At 38.6% G+C, this 15,568-nt stretch overlaps 1 protein-coding gene across 1 annotated transcript in view; it reads left to right on the top strand.

Annotated features, from left to right (window-relative positions):
• Window positions 1–15,568, top strand: part of dpp6a (dipeptidyl-peptidase 6a) — a 507,676-nt gene that overhangs the window by 314,895 nt on the left and 177,213 nt on the right. The window contains exon 2 of the mRNA XM_036581752.1: window positions 8,387–8,501. Within this exon, the coding sequence (XP_036437645.1) occupies window positions 8,387–8,501 (115 nt within the window). The remainder of the gene's footprint in view (window positions 1–8,386; window positions 8,502–15,568) is intronic.

Here is a 15,568-nt window from a genome sequence, read left to right as displayed (position 1 = left end):
TCCCTGATCAATCTTACATACATACATCATCTAAACCGCTTATCCTTCTGGGTCGCGGTGGGGTGCTGGAGCCTATCCCAGCTGTCATTGGGCGGAAGGCAGGATACACCCTGGACAGGTCGCCAGTCCATCGCAGGGCAGACAGACAGACATACACAGTCACACCTAGGGGCATTTTAGCATTTTAGCATGTCCAGTTGGCCTGACTGCATGTTTTTGGACTGTGGGAGGAAACCGGAGTACCCGGAGGAAACCCACACAGACACGGGGAGAACAGGCAAACTCCACACAGAAATGACCCTGGTCACCTGGCCGGGAATCGAACCCAGGCCATTCTTGCTGTGAGGCGACAGCGCTACCCACTGCGCCACCGTGCCGCCTGACCAATCCTAACAGTGTGAATTTTCAAACTCATCTGAAGTAAATCAGATTTGAAATTGAAAAGAGTGCACCATAGTGCTGTCTTCAGAGCAGGTCACTATTCACTACACAGAGTTTACTCTATAGGGGTCTGTCTGGAGAATAACCAAAGAATGGAATGACCAAAAGATTGAGAATTCAAACAACACTGTGTTGACCCTGTATGGATCATTTTACCGAAGTGGTTCAATATCGGAGTTGAAAATACTTCAGACTTTTGACTCACTTGGACTTTAGACTAAAATCCTTTTGCTTGAGTGACCCTATCCTTAATTATGTTTCTTTATTAAAATCAAAGATTGATCATTCCGTTTTGTCACTATTAAAACAATGGTAACTTAAAGTTTATCAGTTGTTTCAGCTGTGACTGTTTTAGTAGTGACAGTTTAAGCTCAGTTTGAGCAGAACTCTAAAATGCTAGGCAGTACATGACTAACAAACACAGCTTTGAACAGTTATACACACATAAAATCTGAATATTTTTCATAAAAACACAAAAAGTACTTAATTGCAGAAAATCTGTGTTTCGGTGGTGACGATTCTTAATGTTCCATGCTGATTTTCAGACTTTGGGACACATTTGCTTCAAAACAATGGGATCTAACTGATCACCATGTGGCCATGAGGGACAGGGATGCAGTCTCACTGCTCTCTCCTGCTCCAAAATAAAGCTCTGCCTATGGGCTAAAACTCTGTGTTTCGGTAGCGACATGAAATTGTATTTTGTCTCAAAAAAGTTTCAAAAAATCAATCAGTGTTTTTAAAAAAAAACTTACATAAAAATGCAAAAATAAATAAATAAATTAGCAGGTATTATCTTAAATATTAGGGTTAGGGTTTGGGACAGACACCTCCAAATAGGAAGGACCCTGTAAATGATAATTTTGTAAATTTTTGGCTTATTACTATCTCAATTAACTCCTTGAGTTTAAATAGATCATAACATAATCTTTGTAAATATGGTCTGAATGGCCTATAAAGCAAACTATCTCTGTAATCTAGAACAACTTCTAGCAGTGCTTTAATGACCAAAAGTTGAGTTATGTTCTGTAAAGAACCAGAATCACTTTATTTCCCCAGGTTTGTTACTCATACAAGGAATATGTCTTGGTGAGTGTATGATGTATAACATAATAAATAGACCAGACAAGCACACAGACTTCTAACAAAAGAAAATAAGATGATAACTAAGCGAGAAATAAAATTAAAATAGAATAAAGAATAAGAGAGCAAATATGAAGCAGGTCCAATGTGAAATGAGCTATAGGAGATGAATATGGGAATATGTATAAGTGTGCAGGGTCTGAGGAGACATACAATAAGCTGTTATATTACAGGATGATATGAATATTTGTGAAGCTGTGCAAACAAGCATGATGGTACATATGAGTTATACTGTAATACAGTAAGGGAGGTTTGCCAGGTTCAGGTAAGTTAACGTGCGAGGTGTCCACTCTGGTTAATGAGAGCCACAGCTCTGGGGAAATGCCTTTAGCACGTCTGGTTGCGCTGGCTTTGATGATCCTGAATCCACATTGATCTTAAGTTGGAAGGTAGAAAGGGGAGTTTGCACCTGAAGCCCACCACCATCTCTACAGTCTTCTGCATGTTCAGCAACAGGTGGCTGCTGCTGCACCAAAAGACCAGCAGCTTGACTTGCCTTCTGTAGGCAGACTCATCACTATTGGTTATGAGGCCCACCACGATGTTGTCATCTGCAAACCTCAGGATCTTCACAGCTGGTTCCTTGGAGATGCAGCTGTCGGTGTAGAGATTGAGAAGGGGCGAGAGCAAACATAGCAACTGCTGGAAAAGAATGCTACTGAGAGTGGAGGAGGGATTGGTCACTTTTGGTCACTTTGGTAGCAATTTTGTAGCTTGTGAAAGTGCTAAATTTACCTGCTTTGTTGGTGAGCGTGTGTGAAGAAGCATGGGCCTTGTTTGTGACTCTGTTCAGAAGACTAATCAGCTCTCTCCTGCCATACTGCTGGGCTAATTATGAAACTATCTGTTAATATTCATACCTGCAGTTTCCCAGCATATTGGTCCAGTCCGTGTGTTAGCATGTCTCCCTCAATTAACATAGCTTAGCATGTCTAAGTCAAAACACTGTAGCTGTGACACGACTCCGTTCCTCTATAAATATTCTAGCGTGCCCTCCAGAGCTGGCACGTCATTTATAATTCATTTCCTATGATGACCATATTAAAGCAGGGCTGCACGTGTTGAATATGCTCAGGGCCAGTAATTGTAATTCAGTGACCGTACAAGAAGTGTAAAAACAGGTATGGAAGAAAAAGCTTGTCAAAATATCAAACTTGCACGATTGTGAAGTTATATTGTCAAGCGTTTCTATAAAAACGGACAAAAGTACATCGCAAAGCTGAGACAGGCGTAGCAGCCATCTTGAACCTTGACTTTTATCTATCTTTTTATTTGAGTTTATAGATATCAGGGGGTCAAACAGTGACAGAACTACATGATTACGTCTATTAGAGATTACTGAACAGCTCCACATGGTTCAAGGCATGTCTGATGATTTGGGAATGCACCACTTTAATTGGTGGGGCATAAGTTTCCATTACTTGTTAGCCACATTAGCCTCGTAGCTCCAGTACAGAACTTTTAGAAGGTTTAGTTTTGGTACATATTGTAATTGATATGTCAGTAAATGCCCATGTTAGTACATCTCCATAAGGCATAGTTAGAGAGAAGCCTGGGTTGTTTTGACACCATAACTGCTCTAATTAGTCAAAAATATGACAGAACGCTCATTAACATCATCTGAAACATCTAACCTCAGTCTCACACATCAAGCAGGTGTCTGTAGATTATTTAGACTAGCCACCAGCAGACAATTGTATTGAATATAGTGCGATCTGATTGGATGCAGTGGCTCCCAGCACTTGATTGTTAGCCAAAAGAAGGCCATACAACACAAGGTGTTAGCTTTAGCACCTAGTTTTCTCTTATTTTTCCCCTAAAAGGTTAATTAATGTATTTATTTTGGGGAGCCAGATGTCAAAGTTAAGACATTATTAATGCATTAACAAGACAAATGATTAACGTGTTTTAATGCAATTAAAGCATTTTCCTAGAATGACCCTCTGAACCATCCAAAGTAGTTACCAGCTGCAGCGCGCTGTATGATAGAATTATGGTTATGATAGAATCCATGTAGCCCTTTCATTCAAATACAGCTTTTAAATGGCTTGTAAAGTGATTCCTTCAGCATCTCACAGGAGAACTGTAGATAAATCAACAAGCAGCAAACTAACAAAAGCAACAGCAAAGTGGAAACCTCTAGTTCTCCTTGAGAGCCTCTACTGTAAGAATCTAATCAAGCTAATCATGGAACAGCTGAACTGCTCTCTCTCTCTCTCTCTCTCTCTCTCTCTCTATATATATATATATATATATATATAGAGAGAGAGAGAGAGAGAGAGAGTGGTTCAGCAGTTATATATATATATATATATATATATATATATATATATATATATGCAGGTATTTTAGTGCAGTAGCCAAACTTTCTCCTCTTCAGAGTTCAATAAACAAATAATCAAATAACAGTTTGAAATATCACTCAAATGTAAACATCTGTCGGATGGTGATAATTTTGTCTAAAGCAATTATCTGCCAATCCTGATGTGATTCTGGCATCATTGTGCATCCTTAACTGACTAGATTGTGAGAAAACAGTGATGAAAATTGAAAAAAATAGAAAAATAATGCAATTGCACAAACAGTTAAGCCATCTGAGTGATCAGCTGCTTCCCTGTGGTCATTAAAATGACTGTGCTGAGTAGAAGTATTGTATTTCTTGAACATGGAGAGTGTGATGTGTGATCATTTGCTTATTGATTATTTGCTGAATATGTTTCATTCTACAGCTGTATGCAGCATCACACCAGATCAGATGACGATGAGAAAGTAACACATTGCGATAACTACTTTTAAACGCCGTATTATGCAGCCCTACAGTTCAGTGCTGTTAGTGTTTGTGTGCCACTGTCTGCCTAAGTGACCTGAAAGAGAGTCAGACACGCGCACACTCATTCAGAGTCGAGTTCGCTCCGTAATGAGTCTTTCTAATGGCTGTCCCAGTAAACAGGACCTGGCTGCCGTTATCTCTGGGCTAATGATGTCTGCTGCGCCATTCAATTAGGACGGCAACAAGGTCACTAACAGCTCAGCTTTTAGCAGTCCAATCCAGTGGCTGATGCGGCGGCGGCTACTATTCCACTCCGTCAGGCCTGCTTTAGCCTAATGAAAACCTCAGGCAGCAAGGCCATGGGTCACGCTTTGCAACACCAGGGAGACAGAGTCTCTTTCATTTGTCTTAGCGACGGTTTTTCTTTCTCGAAAACACGTCAGAGTAGCCCCCCCAGCCCGCCTGGCTTTCAGACCAAATCCCTCAAAATTAATCACAGCGCGTCTTTGATTATGAACGCACCAATGACTCGCTTGACGTGCGCTTGTCATAACTGACTCTATTTTTGATTCCTCGCTTTTTGATTCCTGATCAAGCCGAATTGGCTTTTTTCCTTCTGTCATATCTTGGATGTTTCCGGACGTTCCGCCACTTTGTCATTCTGTCTCATTTACGGCTCGGGGCGAAAATATTTACGTCTCGGTTTGAAGTCTCTCCGATCAGAAGCGCAGGAATAAAGTGATGAGTACATCATTTCCATATAAATAAAATACATTACATGAACATCTCTATTGACAAAAATATGTAAAAAAAAAACTGCAAGATAAATCGATGTTGATGTAATATATTTTATTAAAATGGGAATAATGTACGCATTTGAATCAGGCAAATTCAATGCATCACTTTTTTTTTTTTCTCTCTCCAGTGTGGTTTGACTTTCATTAGGCAAATCCGCTTGAGATCAGCTCTGTTATTCCATCTCAGTGTACATTAAACATGAACTTTTGTAATGGCTTAATATTCTTGACTATAATGCCGAGTCTGAAAAAGGCCCCCAGGCTTTTCATAACCACAAATCTTATTTCAGCCATAATTTCCGTAATTTTGCTCAGGAGCAAGGTCATGAATTACCAGGAGGGACAAGAAAAATCGATACATCATAGTATTATGATATTTTACATGAAAAATAGTTGATACATTGAAGGAATCAAATCCAATATTGATGATTTCTTAATGTAATTATTATTTTTAATGTGTAAAGCCCCTTGATATACTGTTAGAAATAAAGGTTCTGTGCAGGTACATTTTTCGTTCATCGAGGTACAAACAACGTAAATGTTCCCTCAAAGGTACAACAGTGGTTTTAAGGTCAGATTGTGAACCTTAAATAAGTTTTTCCAGGTTAAAAGTATGAATTTGTACATTTTCATAACCGAATGTTTTAAAACAGGACAATAAAATAAGGCTACCTGACTAAAGGTACTGAGATGTACCCTTGAGGGTTCCACCCCAGTGATAAGAGGGGAACCACCCCAGTGACAGTTTACTGCCTTTCTTTCTGAGAGTGTAGACTAAAAGGAAAATATGTTGCATTGGCACATTGTTTGGGTGTCTTACCTCCACACTATGCAATCCCACCATCAGAAACCCAGGGACGGCATGTTAGGGTAGCATACTGTGTTTGATATTTAAACAAATAGGCCTATTTATACATTTGTTTTAGATGAACTTCTTGTTAGTCTACTGCATGCTGCGTGTCACTGAATATAAAGTAGCAAGTGCACAAATTAGGCAAATGCAGCAGAAGCAAAGTGGAACATTTTTGTGACACTTTTGTTTTTACGCCAGTTGCAAGTGACAAACATCGCAGAAGCATTTTGTGCAATTTCTGTACAATTTGTGTGCTGTTTGTCAAGTGCAACCGGTAATAAAAGGCCACATCGATTAACACAGGAGCAGCAGCAGTGCAGTGCAAAAATGGCACTGTTTTCACTTTGCTCTTTATGTAGCTGTGCTAATGGGAAAAACAATAGAAAAATAAAAATATGCATGACTAAGGTAGTGACCCACCACCACGGTCAGCATTCTGCCATCACAGTGTCGTGGTGATCGTTACAGTGTCTCTATCAGTCAGTGGTGGCTTTGGGAGGAAGTTGTTTGTACGCTGAGTGGATGTTTTTTTGTCTATATCATTCATTTTATTTTAGAACAAAACAGGATTGTGGAGTATTACAGTGGGTGGATAGTAGAGTGGCTAACACCACCATACCTTGTAAGATGGAGAGTTTGATTCTCCTTCCAGGCAAGATTGCAGTTGCAATACATTCAAGCATCCCTAAATAATTGAATTACAATGAGACCTTTGAAGTGTTAATATGTAGAAAGTTTCTTTTGGCAGGCAAAGTAATAATATGATAATAAAGTCGCAGTAAATTACAGTGTGTCATATTGTAATACTCTATTGCCTACGCATGTGTGGCTTGTGGCATCTTTTCCCACACTGGTTTGGATGCTTTTGAGTGATAGGGCAAAAATATATTGCAATAATTAAACATGCTTTAATAATACATGATACATATCGATATATACACAACATACTAATAGTGCCATGATTAAAAACTGCCATCAAAACTCTGGGCACAGTGTTTTTTTTCAATATTTCACATTCTGTACTGCATTAATCCAATTAAACAGGACTGATTATGCTCTTTTGCTGTGAAACATGCAGTTGGTCAATGTTCAAGTATGGATGATGTCCATAATATGCTCACAGAAGGAAAAGACTACCCTTATAAAGAGTTTATAAATGGTTTAAAATAAGTTTATTAATGGTTGGGTCATAAGCATGTTAAGTTTTTAAAATAATTTAATTAATTAACTTTTATAATACATCAAAAATGGCAAAAGTGAGCTGATGAATATGAATATCTGATGAAGCCGACAGGTTTAAGGCTGACTGATGGAGAAGACGGCAAGATCTGAAGTTTAATAGTGTAGATGAATATGGGCTCACTATTTGGCAAGCAACAGGTCACTGTCGTCCTTTTAATTTATATTTTGCAACTGCTTATAAATGATTTTAAGATGTTTGTGACCTAATTAGTATCCATTAATAAACTAATTATAAATCTTTTATAAGGGTTGTCTTGTTCTAAATTGATATTGCATATTATTTATCACAGTAGCAGAATTTAGCATGATAAACATAAAATATCAGCTCTAACTTTTGTGCGCTTTTTATGTATTTTATTACTTTATGTTTGCATCGTAAATCATCTTCATGCCCGTGAAAGGCTCCCTATAAATAAAGCTTTCTATTATTATTATTATTATTATTATTATTATTATTGTATTACACTGCAAAATGGCATCTTGTCAAGTGAAATCATCTTAATTCTAGTCGGTATGTATGTATGTGTATATATATATATATATATATATATATATATATATATATGTCTTATTTTGAGATGGTTGTGCACTTATTATAAGATTATTTACCTTATTTCTAGTCATTATTTAGGCATGTTACTTAAAACAAGCAAAATTATCTGCCAATATAAAATAATGATAATTTTACTTAATAAAATCGCTTAAAACAAGTAAATAATGTCTAGAAATAAGGTAAACGATCTTAAATTAAGCTTACAACAATCTCAACAGGAAAAATATTAGAGTAATTGATTATATTTAAGATGTTTTTACTTGACACGGTACTATTTTCTGCAGTGTAGTTCATTTATTAAATTGTTTGAATTGTTATTATCACATTGTGGAGCTTGTAGTTATTCCCACTACTATGAATGCATTCAGCTGTTTTTCTGTCACTGTTGTTGTAACGGTAATGACAGAATGTGGGAAATTCTTCCTGCTGGTCCGGGCTGATGGCTGATTTTCTCCTTCGGAGTGCAGTACATAGACTTACACGTGTTTGTCCTTGAGCAAGCTCTAATTTGCATTCTCTCTCTCTCTCTCTCTCTCTCTCTCTCTCTCTCTCTCTCTCTCTCTCTCTCTCTCTCTTTGTGTCTGTAGGAGCTGGTGGGCAGTAACCCTCCGCAGAGGAACTGGAAGGGAATAGCGATTGCTCTGCTTGTCATTCTGGTCATCTGCTCTTTAATTGTCACCTCCGTCATCCTGCTGACTCCAGGTACCGAGGCCACGGCGCGCACACACTCACTGAGCCCTGGTTATCCAGGGTTTCGGGACACGAGGGAACACTTTAAGTGCTTACACTGCATGTCAATAACAACAGAGCGTTTCTCCTCCTGCTTCACGGCCTGCTGTGCTTTTTCACTCTGAGCTTCATTTGAATGTGTTGTCACTGTGTTAAGACAACTTGTCTCCACTTCCGTTTCTATTCCAGATTGTATTATGTATTTTACACCGTAGCACAGTTCCAGCTGTCCTTCACATTGTGTGATAGAAGCTGTAAAAGTGTCCATAGTCTTATGACATTTATGTGGTTTGATGTACCAGAAACTAATTTTCACAGCCATTTCCAGCCTCTCTTTACCTCGTTTTTGTTACAGTGTCTTTAAGACTGATATATGTAAATGACTGCAGTTCTGATTGGCCCTCTGTTGTGCCTCATTCAAAAAGCAGTCCAGGCTGAAACACTCTTTATGACTTCAGTGTGTGTGGGCGGAGCTAAACTGCTGTAGCCTGAATAAGTGGACGTATGGAAATGAATTGGTTTTCATAACATTACAGAAATGATGAATTTAAAAGAGGCAGTTTTTGCGCGGCTTAGATTATATATACATATATATATATATATATATATATATATATATATATATATATATATATATATATATATATATGTATATATAATCTAAGCCGCGCAAAAACTGCCTCTTTTAAATTCATCATTTCTGATATATATATATATATATATATAAATATATATATATATATATATATATGAAGAATGTACAGTACATTTTTGAAACTTTAACATTGTTTACATATTACAGCAAAGTTTGAACATGACTGGTCAAATTATCTCATGAATTTTTTAAGTGAAATTAAGTCAACACATCCTCTACAGAGAACACCCTTAAATACTTAAATATGATATTTGCTATAGAATTTTGTGCACAATTTCCAGTTATTTGCTGAGTTTAACATATTGGAAAAAATGTAAAATATAAATAAAGTGTAATTGTGCATTAAAATGTACAGAAATTAGTTCTCTTTTTCACTTAGACAATCAACAAAATATGTCTTTTGACCAGAGACGCCCAAACTTTGCACCACACTTCATATCTGATAACAGCTTTTATGCAAATGGTAAAATGAAATTCTTTATTTAAAGAGAGTAACTCTGGGATTTAACTAATAACTACAGAGCCCAGCTGGAGATATCCTGTATAAATAAAAATAATGTGTGGCCACGACTTGGTAAGGTGTGGGAATGAGATCTTAATGTGTGGCCACAACTTAGTAAGACATGGGAATGAGATCCTAAAGCGTGGCCACAATTTGGTAAGGCATGGGAATGAGATAACTAAGCCTTGGCCACATCTTAATTATCTCATTCTCATGCTTTACTAAGTTGTGGCTATGCATTAGGATCTCAGTCCCACGCTTGACTAAGTTTTGGCCACATCTTAATTATCTCATTCCCATGCCTTACTAAGTTGTGGCCGCGCATTAGGATCTCATTCCCATTTCTACTAAGTTGTGGCCATGCATTACGATCTCGTTCCCACGCATGATCTCGTTCGCATGCTTTGCTAAGTCGTGGCCATGTCTTAATTAACTCATTCCTATGCCTTACTATGTTGTGGCCACACATTAGGATCTTGTTCCCACACCTGACTAAGTTTTGGCCATGTCTTAATTATCTCATTCCCATGCCTTACTAAGTTGTGGCCACACATTAGCATCTCGTTCCCATGCCTTACTTAGTCGTGGCCATGACTGAATTATCTCATTCCCATGCCTTACTAAGTTGTGGTCACACATTAGCATCTCGTTCCCATTCCTTACTTAGTCGTGGCCATGACTGAATTATCTCATTCCCATGCCTTACTAAGTTGTGGCCACACATTAGGATCTCGGTCCCATGCCTTACTAAGTTTTGACCATGTCTTAATTATCTTATTCCCATGCCTTACTAAGTTGTGGCCACACATTAGCATCTCGTTCCCATGCCTTACTTAGTCGTGGCCATGACTGAATTATCTCATTCCCATGCCTTACTAAGTTGTGGCCACACATTAGGATCTCGGTCCCATGCCTTACTAAGTTTTGGCCATGTCTTAATTATCTTATTCCCATGCCTTACTAAGTTGTGGCCACACATTAGCATCTCGTTCCCATGCCTTACTTAGTCGTGGCCATGACTGAATTATCTCATTCCCATGCCTTACTAAGTTGTGGCCACACATTAGCAGCTCGTTCCCATGCCTGATTAAGTTTTGGCCATGTCTTAAATATCTCATTCCCATGGCTTACTAAGTTGCGGCCACAACCTAATTATCTTGTTCCCACACCTTACTAAGTCGTGGCCACAATTTATCTTGTTCCCATGCCTTACTAAGTAATGGCCATGACTTAATTATCTTGTTCTCACACCTTACTAAGTCGTGGCCACACATTATTTTTATTTATACGGGATGTCACCAGCAGGGCTCTGTAAAAAACACCTTTGCCACTGTAAACACGTTTTTCCTGGCAATTTCTTTTCTCATCAAAACAGTGGATTTAGTGAGGAAAAGCCTCTGAAGGGTTAAAATCCTGGTCATTAAAGGCTCTGATCTGGCGAAGCCCTACAGCAGGCTTTGATACTCAGTCAGACCTGCTAATCTAGAATGTCATCGCCACATTCACTGATGTTAAATACAAGCCGCTTATTAAGAGAACAGATCACTCTTCCTTTTTTATGTGCCCTGTCGACGACAATTACTCCACATTGTTCCCTTGAGTGAACGATAATACTGGTTCAGTGGATATGAAGAGATTATGACGAGGAGCTGAATTGATTATCATCATAGAACATTACAGCCTTCAGTGAAGAGACTGAAAAGCAGGAGAACAGATAGCTGTCAGCCAGGCGTTTGGGGTGGGTGCTGTTAGGCCCAGTGACAGCAGTATCACCTCAGTGGGAATTTAGTGCCGCCTCAACTCCATTGGCAACATTGGCGATCTTTGTCTTTTTCCTCTTTAACTCATTCAAATCTCCAGGGTTGTGACATCACAGCCATGATGAATTCAGACCAGGCTGATTTTGCAGGTTGAAGAGTTTACGTTTATATTCTATAGTACATCAAGCTCTTTTATCCAATAGAAATAAGAGCATGGCCCCTTTGATTATGCAGCTGGACCTGGTTAGCATCTGTTCTTCAGTCTGACCCTTCAGCAGTCCGCTGCCCTTGGTTTCTCCCACCTGAGAGTGGGTGTAGAGTTGGATGTTGTCTTTTTCCTTGATTTGAAGTCTCTTTTCACATCGGAAGCCCCCTCGTGGGTGTTTTCCGGCTGTGTGGTGAGGTCGTGAGCATGTTATAAACTGAGCTAGCGAGCGCTCAAGGTCCAGTCTGCAACAGAAAGCAGTGGGTACCAGTCCTTAGGGCTGGCATTGTTCCACACATCCACGTTTTTGTTCACGGACTGTGAGGGCTGTGCAGGGAGTACGAGGGTTCAGATGCTTGTGTTTTGGTCAGTTTCGCCTCTTTGGGTTCTAATGAGTGGCCGTGCCCCATATATTGGAGTGGTTAAAGCGAGTGGGGACCCCAAAAACTGCAGCTTATAATAGGAAAACATAAAATGGACCAAAGCTAAATGGTTACTGAAGTTAACAGGGAACCGTTTTGTCAAAAATTCTGCATAATTCAATCATTGAGATGTAAACAGTCATTCAGAGTGGTTTGGTGTGAAATGGTTCACTGTAGAGAAACTTACAGACTCAGATGTCTTTACAGTGGTGGTGATAGGAACCAGGGTCGTCATGACGACAACACAAATATAGGCATTTTATTTACTATCCAGAACTACCAGTGAACCTACACGAGTCTTCTGAGTTTATATATAATGTTGATTACAGGGGCAAGACAAGGTCCAGGCTAGTGGCCTATAGCCCTGTTTTTTCAGTATGGTTCATTTTAAGCTTATGGTATTTCCATTTTAAAATAATTAATTAAATGTTGCAGCAGCAAAGGGTACATACTTTAAAAAGATGGTTCTTTAATGGTTTTTAGTAAAGGGATTGGTTCTATATAGAGTATATTGAACAGTTTGCATGCTTAAATGCTTTGTTGCATGGTGAAATGGTTCTTGTACTGTTCTATATAGAACCTCTTTTAAAATGGCTCTGTACAGCACCAAAAAGGGTTCTTCTATTGTTATAAGCTAGTCCGGGCTAGTGGCCATATAGCCCTGTTTTTTCCGTAGCCCCCTTTATATGATCAAAATAAGACGTGTTGGAGGTAAAGAAACAACTTTTTAGGAATCGAGGGTGTCATTGCTAAGGAGGCGACAGCATGGAAAGTAGTAAGACTGCATTGCTGTGATAAAAGTTTGAAAAGAAATGAGAAGATAAGGCAAATGCTCTCCTTATGTGTTTTACTTTGTGGTATTTTACAGTTCAGCAACATCTAAGACGAGTTATTGGTACAGACTAAAATTGATTGCATTGTAATCCATTTCAAACTGTGCTGTAACCTCAGCTAATGATAGCTTATTATTTATGTAGCGGCACCAAGAATAATTTGTTCAGCTGGTTGAGTTTAATATTAGACTAGCCAATAGTAACATTTGATCATGTAAAATAAAAAGGCCAAATGATATGGTTTAGTCACTATTTTACCCTTAACACACTGACAATAATGCACCACTGTAACACGAGGTCATTAACTGTTAGTCATAAGATGGTGCATATCGCTGTTGTCGGACCAAAACCTCGTATCTCCAAAATGGTAACTTTACAGGAGAAGGAAAGAACCTGCTTTACTTTTAATGTAAGTCAATGGAACCAGACTTTTTTCCAAGTCATTTCGTTTCTTTTAGTCCATTCTTCATGAAATTTACACACAATGTAAAGGACAACAGGCATTTTCAAATTAAGTCAAAAACTGAAAAACGTCAAAAAAGACATACAAGGTTTTCTTCTGACAGCAGCGATGTACTTGTTTGTTATGAAAGCCAGCTTATTTGGCTTCTTATTTGACTTTTCTGACCCTAAATGGTGCAGCAGAATGCAGGTGCCTGGATGTAAAGGCTTAGGATAATTTAAAATAAATAATTAATGTTGCAGCAGCATAGGTGTACACTTAAAAAAAAGATGGTTCCTTAAGGGTTTTAGTAAAGGGGTTGGTTCTGTTTATAACCATAAGTTCTATATTGAACCTTTTCAGGCTTAAATGGTTCTTCGCACGGTGAAATGGTTCTTCAGTTTTTTGGAGAACGTGTTGTTTATTGTTTGAAATTGAACCTTTTTGAAAATGGTTCTGTACAGCACCAAAAAGGGTTCTTCTATTGCTATAAGCTTGACATCATAACAGAGAAGAACCTTTTTTTTTTATACAGTCTATAATCTAGAGGACAGGCTGTGTAATCATGTGACCCTGTGAAGGGAGCAGTAGGCTCGACCCCTGATGTTGGTACGCTCTATTTATTCCAATGGTAGTTACTGATAAAACATTGGCAAATCTGAATAAAATCAATTTTCTTTGAGGATTATTTTTGCCTTACGGTTCCCTACATGTGCTGCTCTGCCGTGAATGGATTTTTAGGCCAAATCTTATTGCAAAACTATTGTAAAACAATGCCTCAAGCTTCAGACAGTGTATTCATAACATTTCACGTAATATCTTTCTGTGAAGGAGCTTTTAGATGCATTAAAGTCTTCAGACATTTGGTTCCAGTCACCACCACTGTGAACAATTCAATTACCTTGTTAATTTCTCCAGAATGGAGCATTTCACATCAAATCAAGGGTTAGGATTAGGTTTTGGGTTGAGGCTATGGTTAGGATTAGGATTAGGGCCAGGGAGAGGGTTAGGATTAGATGGATGGATGAATGGAAGGAGAGAAAGAACTTCATTGATCCCAAAGGGAAATTGCAGTGTTTCACTACTCACACATATAATTGCACATAAACTTACATAAACTATGCCAAAACCAAAACATAGAAATAAAACTAGACATAAGTTAAAGTATACAAGAGTAGAAATAAAACAAAAGTAAACCTATTTGCAGATTTACATGGCATTTGAGACAGATCTGTTGTATTTATATGATAGCAGGCACTGAGTGTCCTGAGGTAGACTAAAAGCCCAATGAGTATATACACACCGATCAGGCGTAACATTATGACCACCTCCTTGTTTCTACACTCACTGTCCATTTTATCAGCTCCACTTACTATATAGGAGCACTTTGTAGTTCTACAGTTACAGACTGTAGTCCATCTGTTTCTCTGCATACTTTGTTAGCCCCCTTTTACCCTGTTCTTCAGTGGTCAGGACCCCCATGGACCCTCGCAGAGCAGGTGCTATTTGGGTGGTGGATCATTCTCAGCGCTGCAGTGACACTGACGTGGTGGTGGTGTGTTAGTGTGTGTTGCACTGGTATGAGTGCATCAGACACAGCAGTGCTGCTGTGGCAGTAACAGTTATGATATTGCACAGTGTGTGTTAACAGGAGAGGAGATACAGTGATGTGGTTCAGTACAGTTCAGGCAGCAGGAGATCAGTACCATCTGTGCAGTAAGGAGACTCACTGTAGAGCCTTATAGTGGGTAAGAAAAAATCTATCTATCTATCTATCTATCTATCTATCTATCTATCTGTCTATCTATCTGTCTATCTATCTATCTATCTGTCTATCTATCTATCTATCTATCTATCTATCTATCTATCTATCTATCTATCAGGGTTAGGATTAGGGCCAGGGTGAGGTTTAGGTGTTGGGTAAGGTTGGTAAGGTTAGGTTTTGCGTAATGTTATTAACATATTAACAAAACATCTACTTAATGTTAGTAATGTATCAACAAAACATCTACAAGATATTTACTTCACTGTATTCAGGTGCTTCACTACTGATACTTCACTGATATGTTGTTGATGTGTTACTGATAATCTGTTAAGAGTTTATTAATCATCTACAAAGGACCACTCCAGATAAAGTGCTACAGAGAAAACGACAGTGAAAAGCACATTAGGGAGGACGAGGATGAGTACAGCTCAGATGAGGAGGCCGAAAATAAACTGA

Source organism: Colossoma macropomum, unplaced genomic scaffold (genome assembly GCF_904425465.1).
Source record: "Colossoma macropomum unplaced genomic scaffold, Colossoma_macropomum, whole genome shotgun sequence".
NCBI classification, from domain to species: Eukaryota; Metazoa; Chordata; class Actinopteri; order Characiformes; family Serrasalmidae; genus Colossoma; species Colossoma macropomum.
Note: the sequence above shows the minus strand (reverse complement) of the source record. Positions and strands in the feature narration are given on the sequence as shown.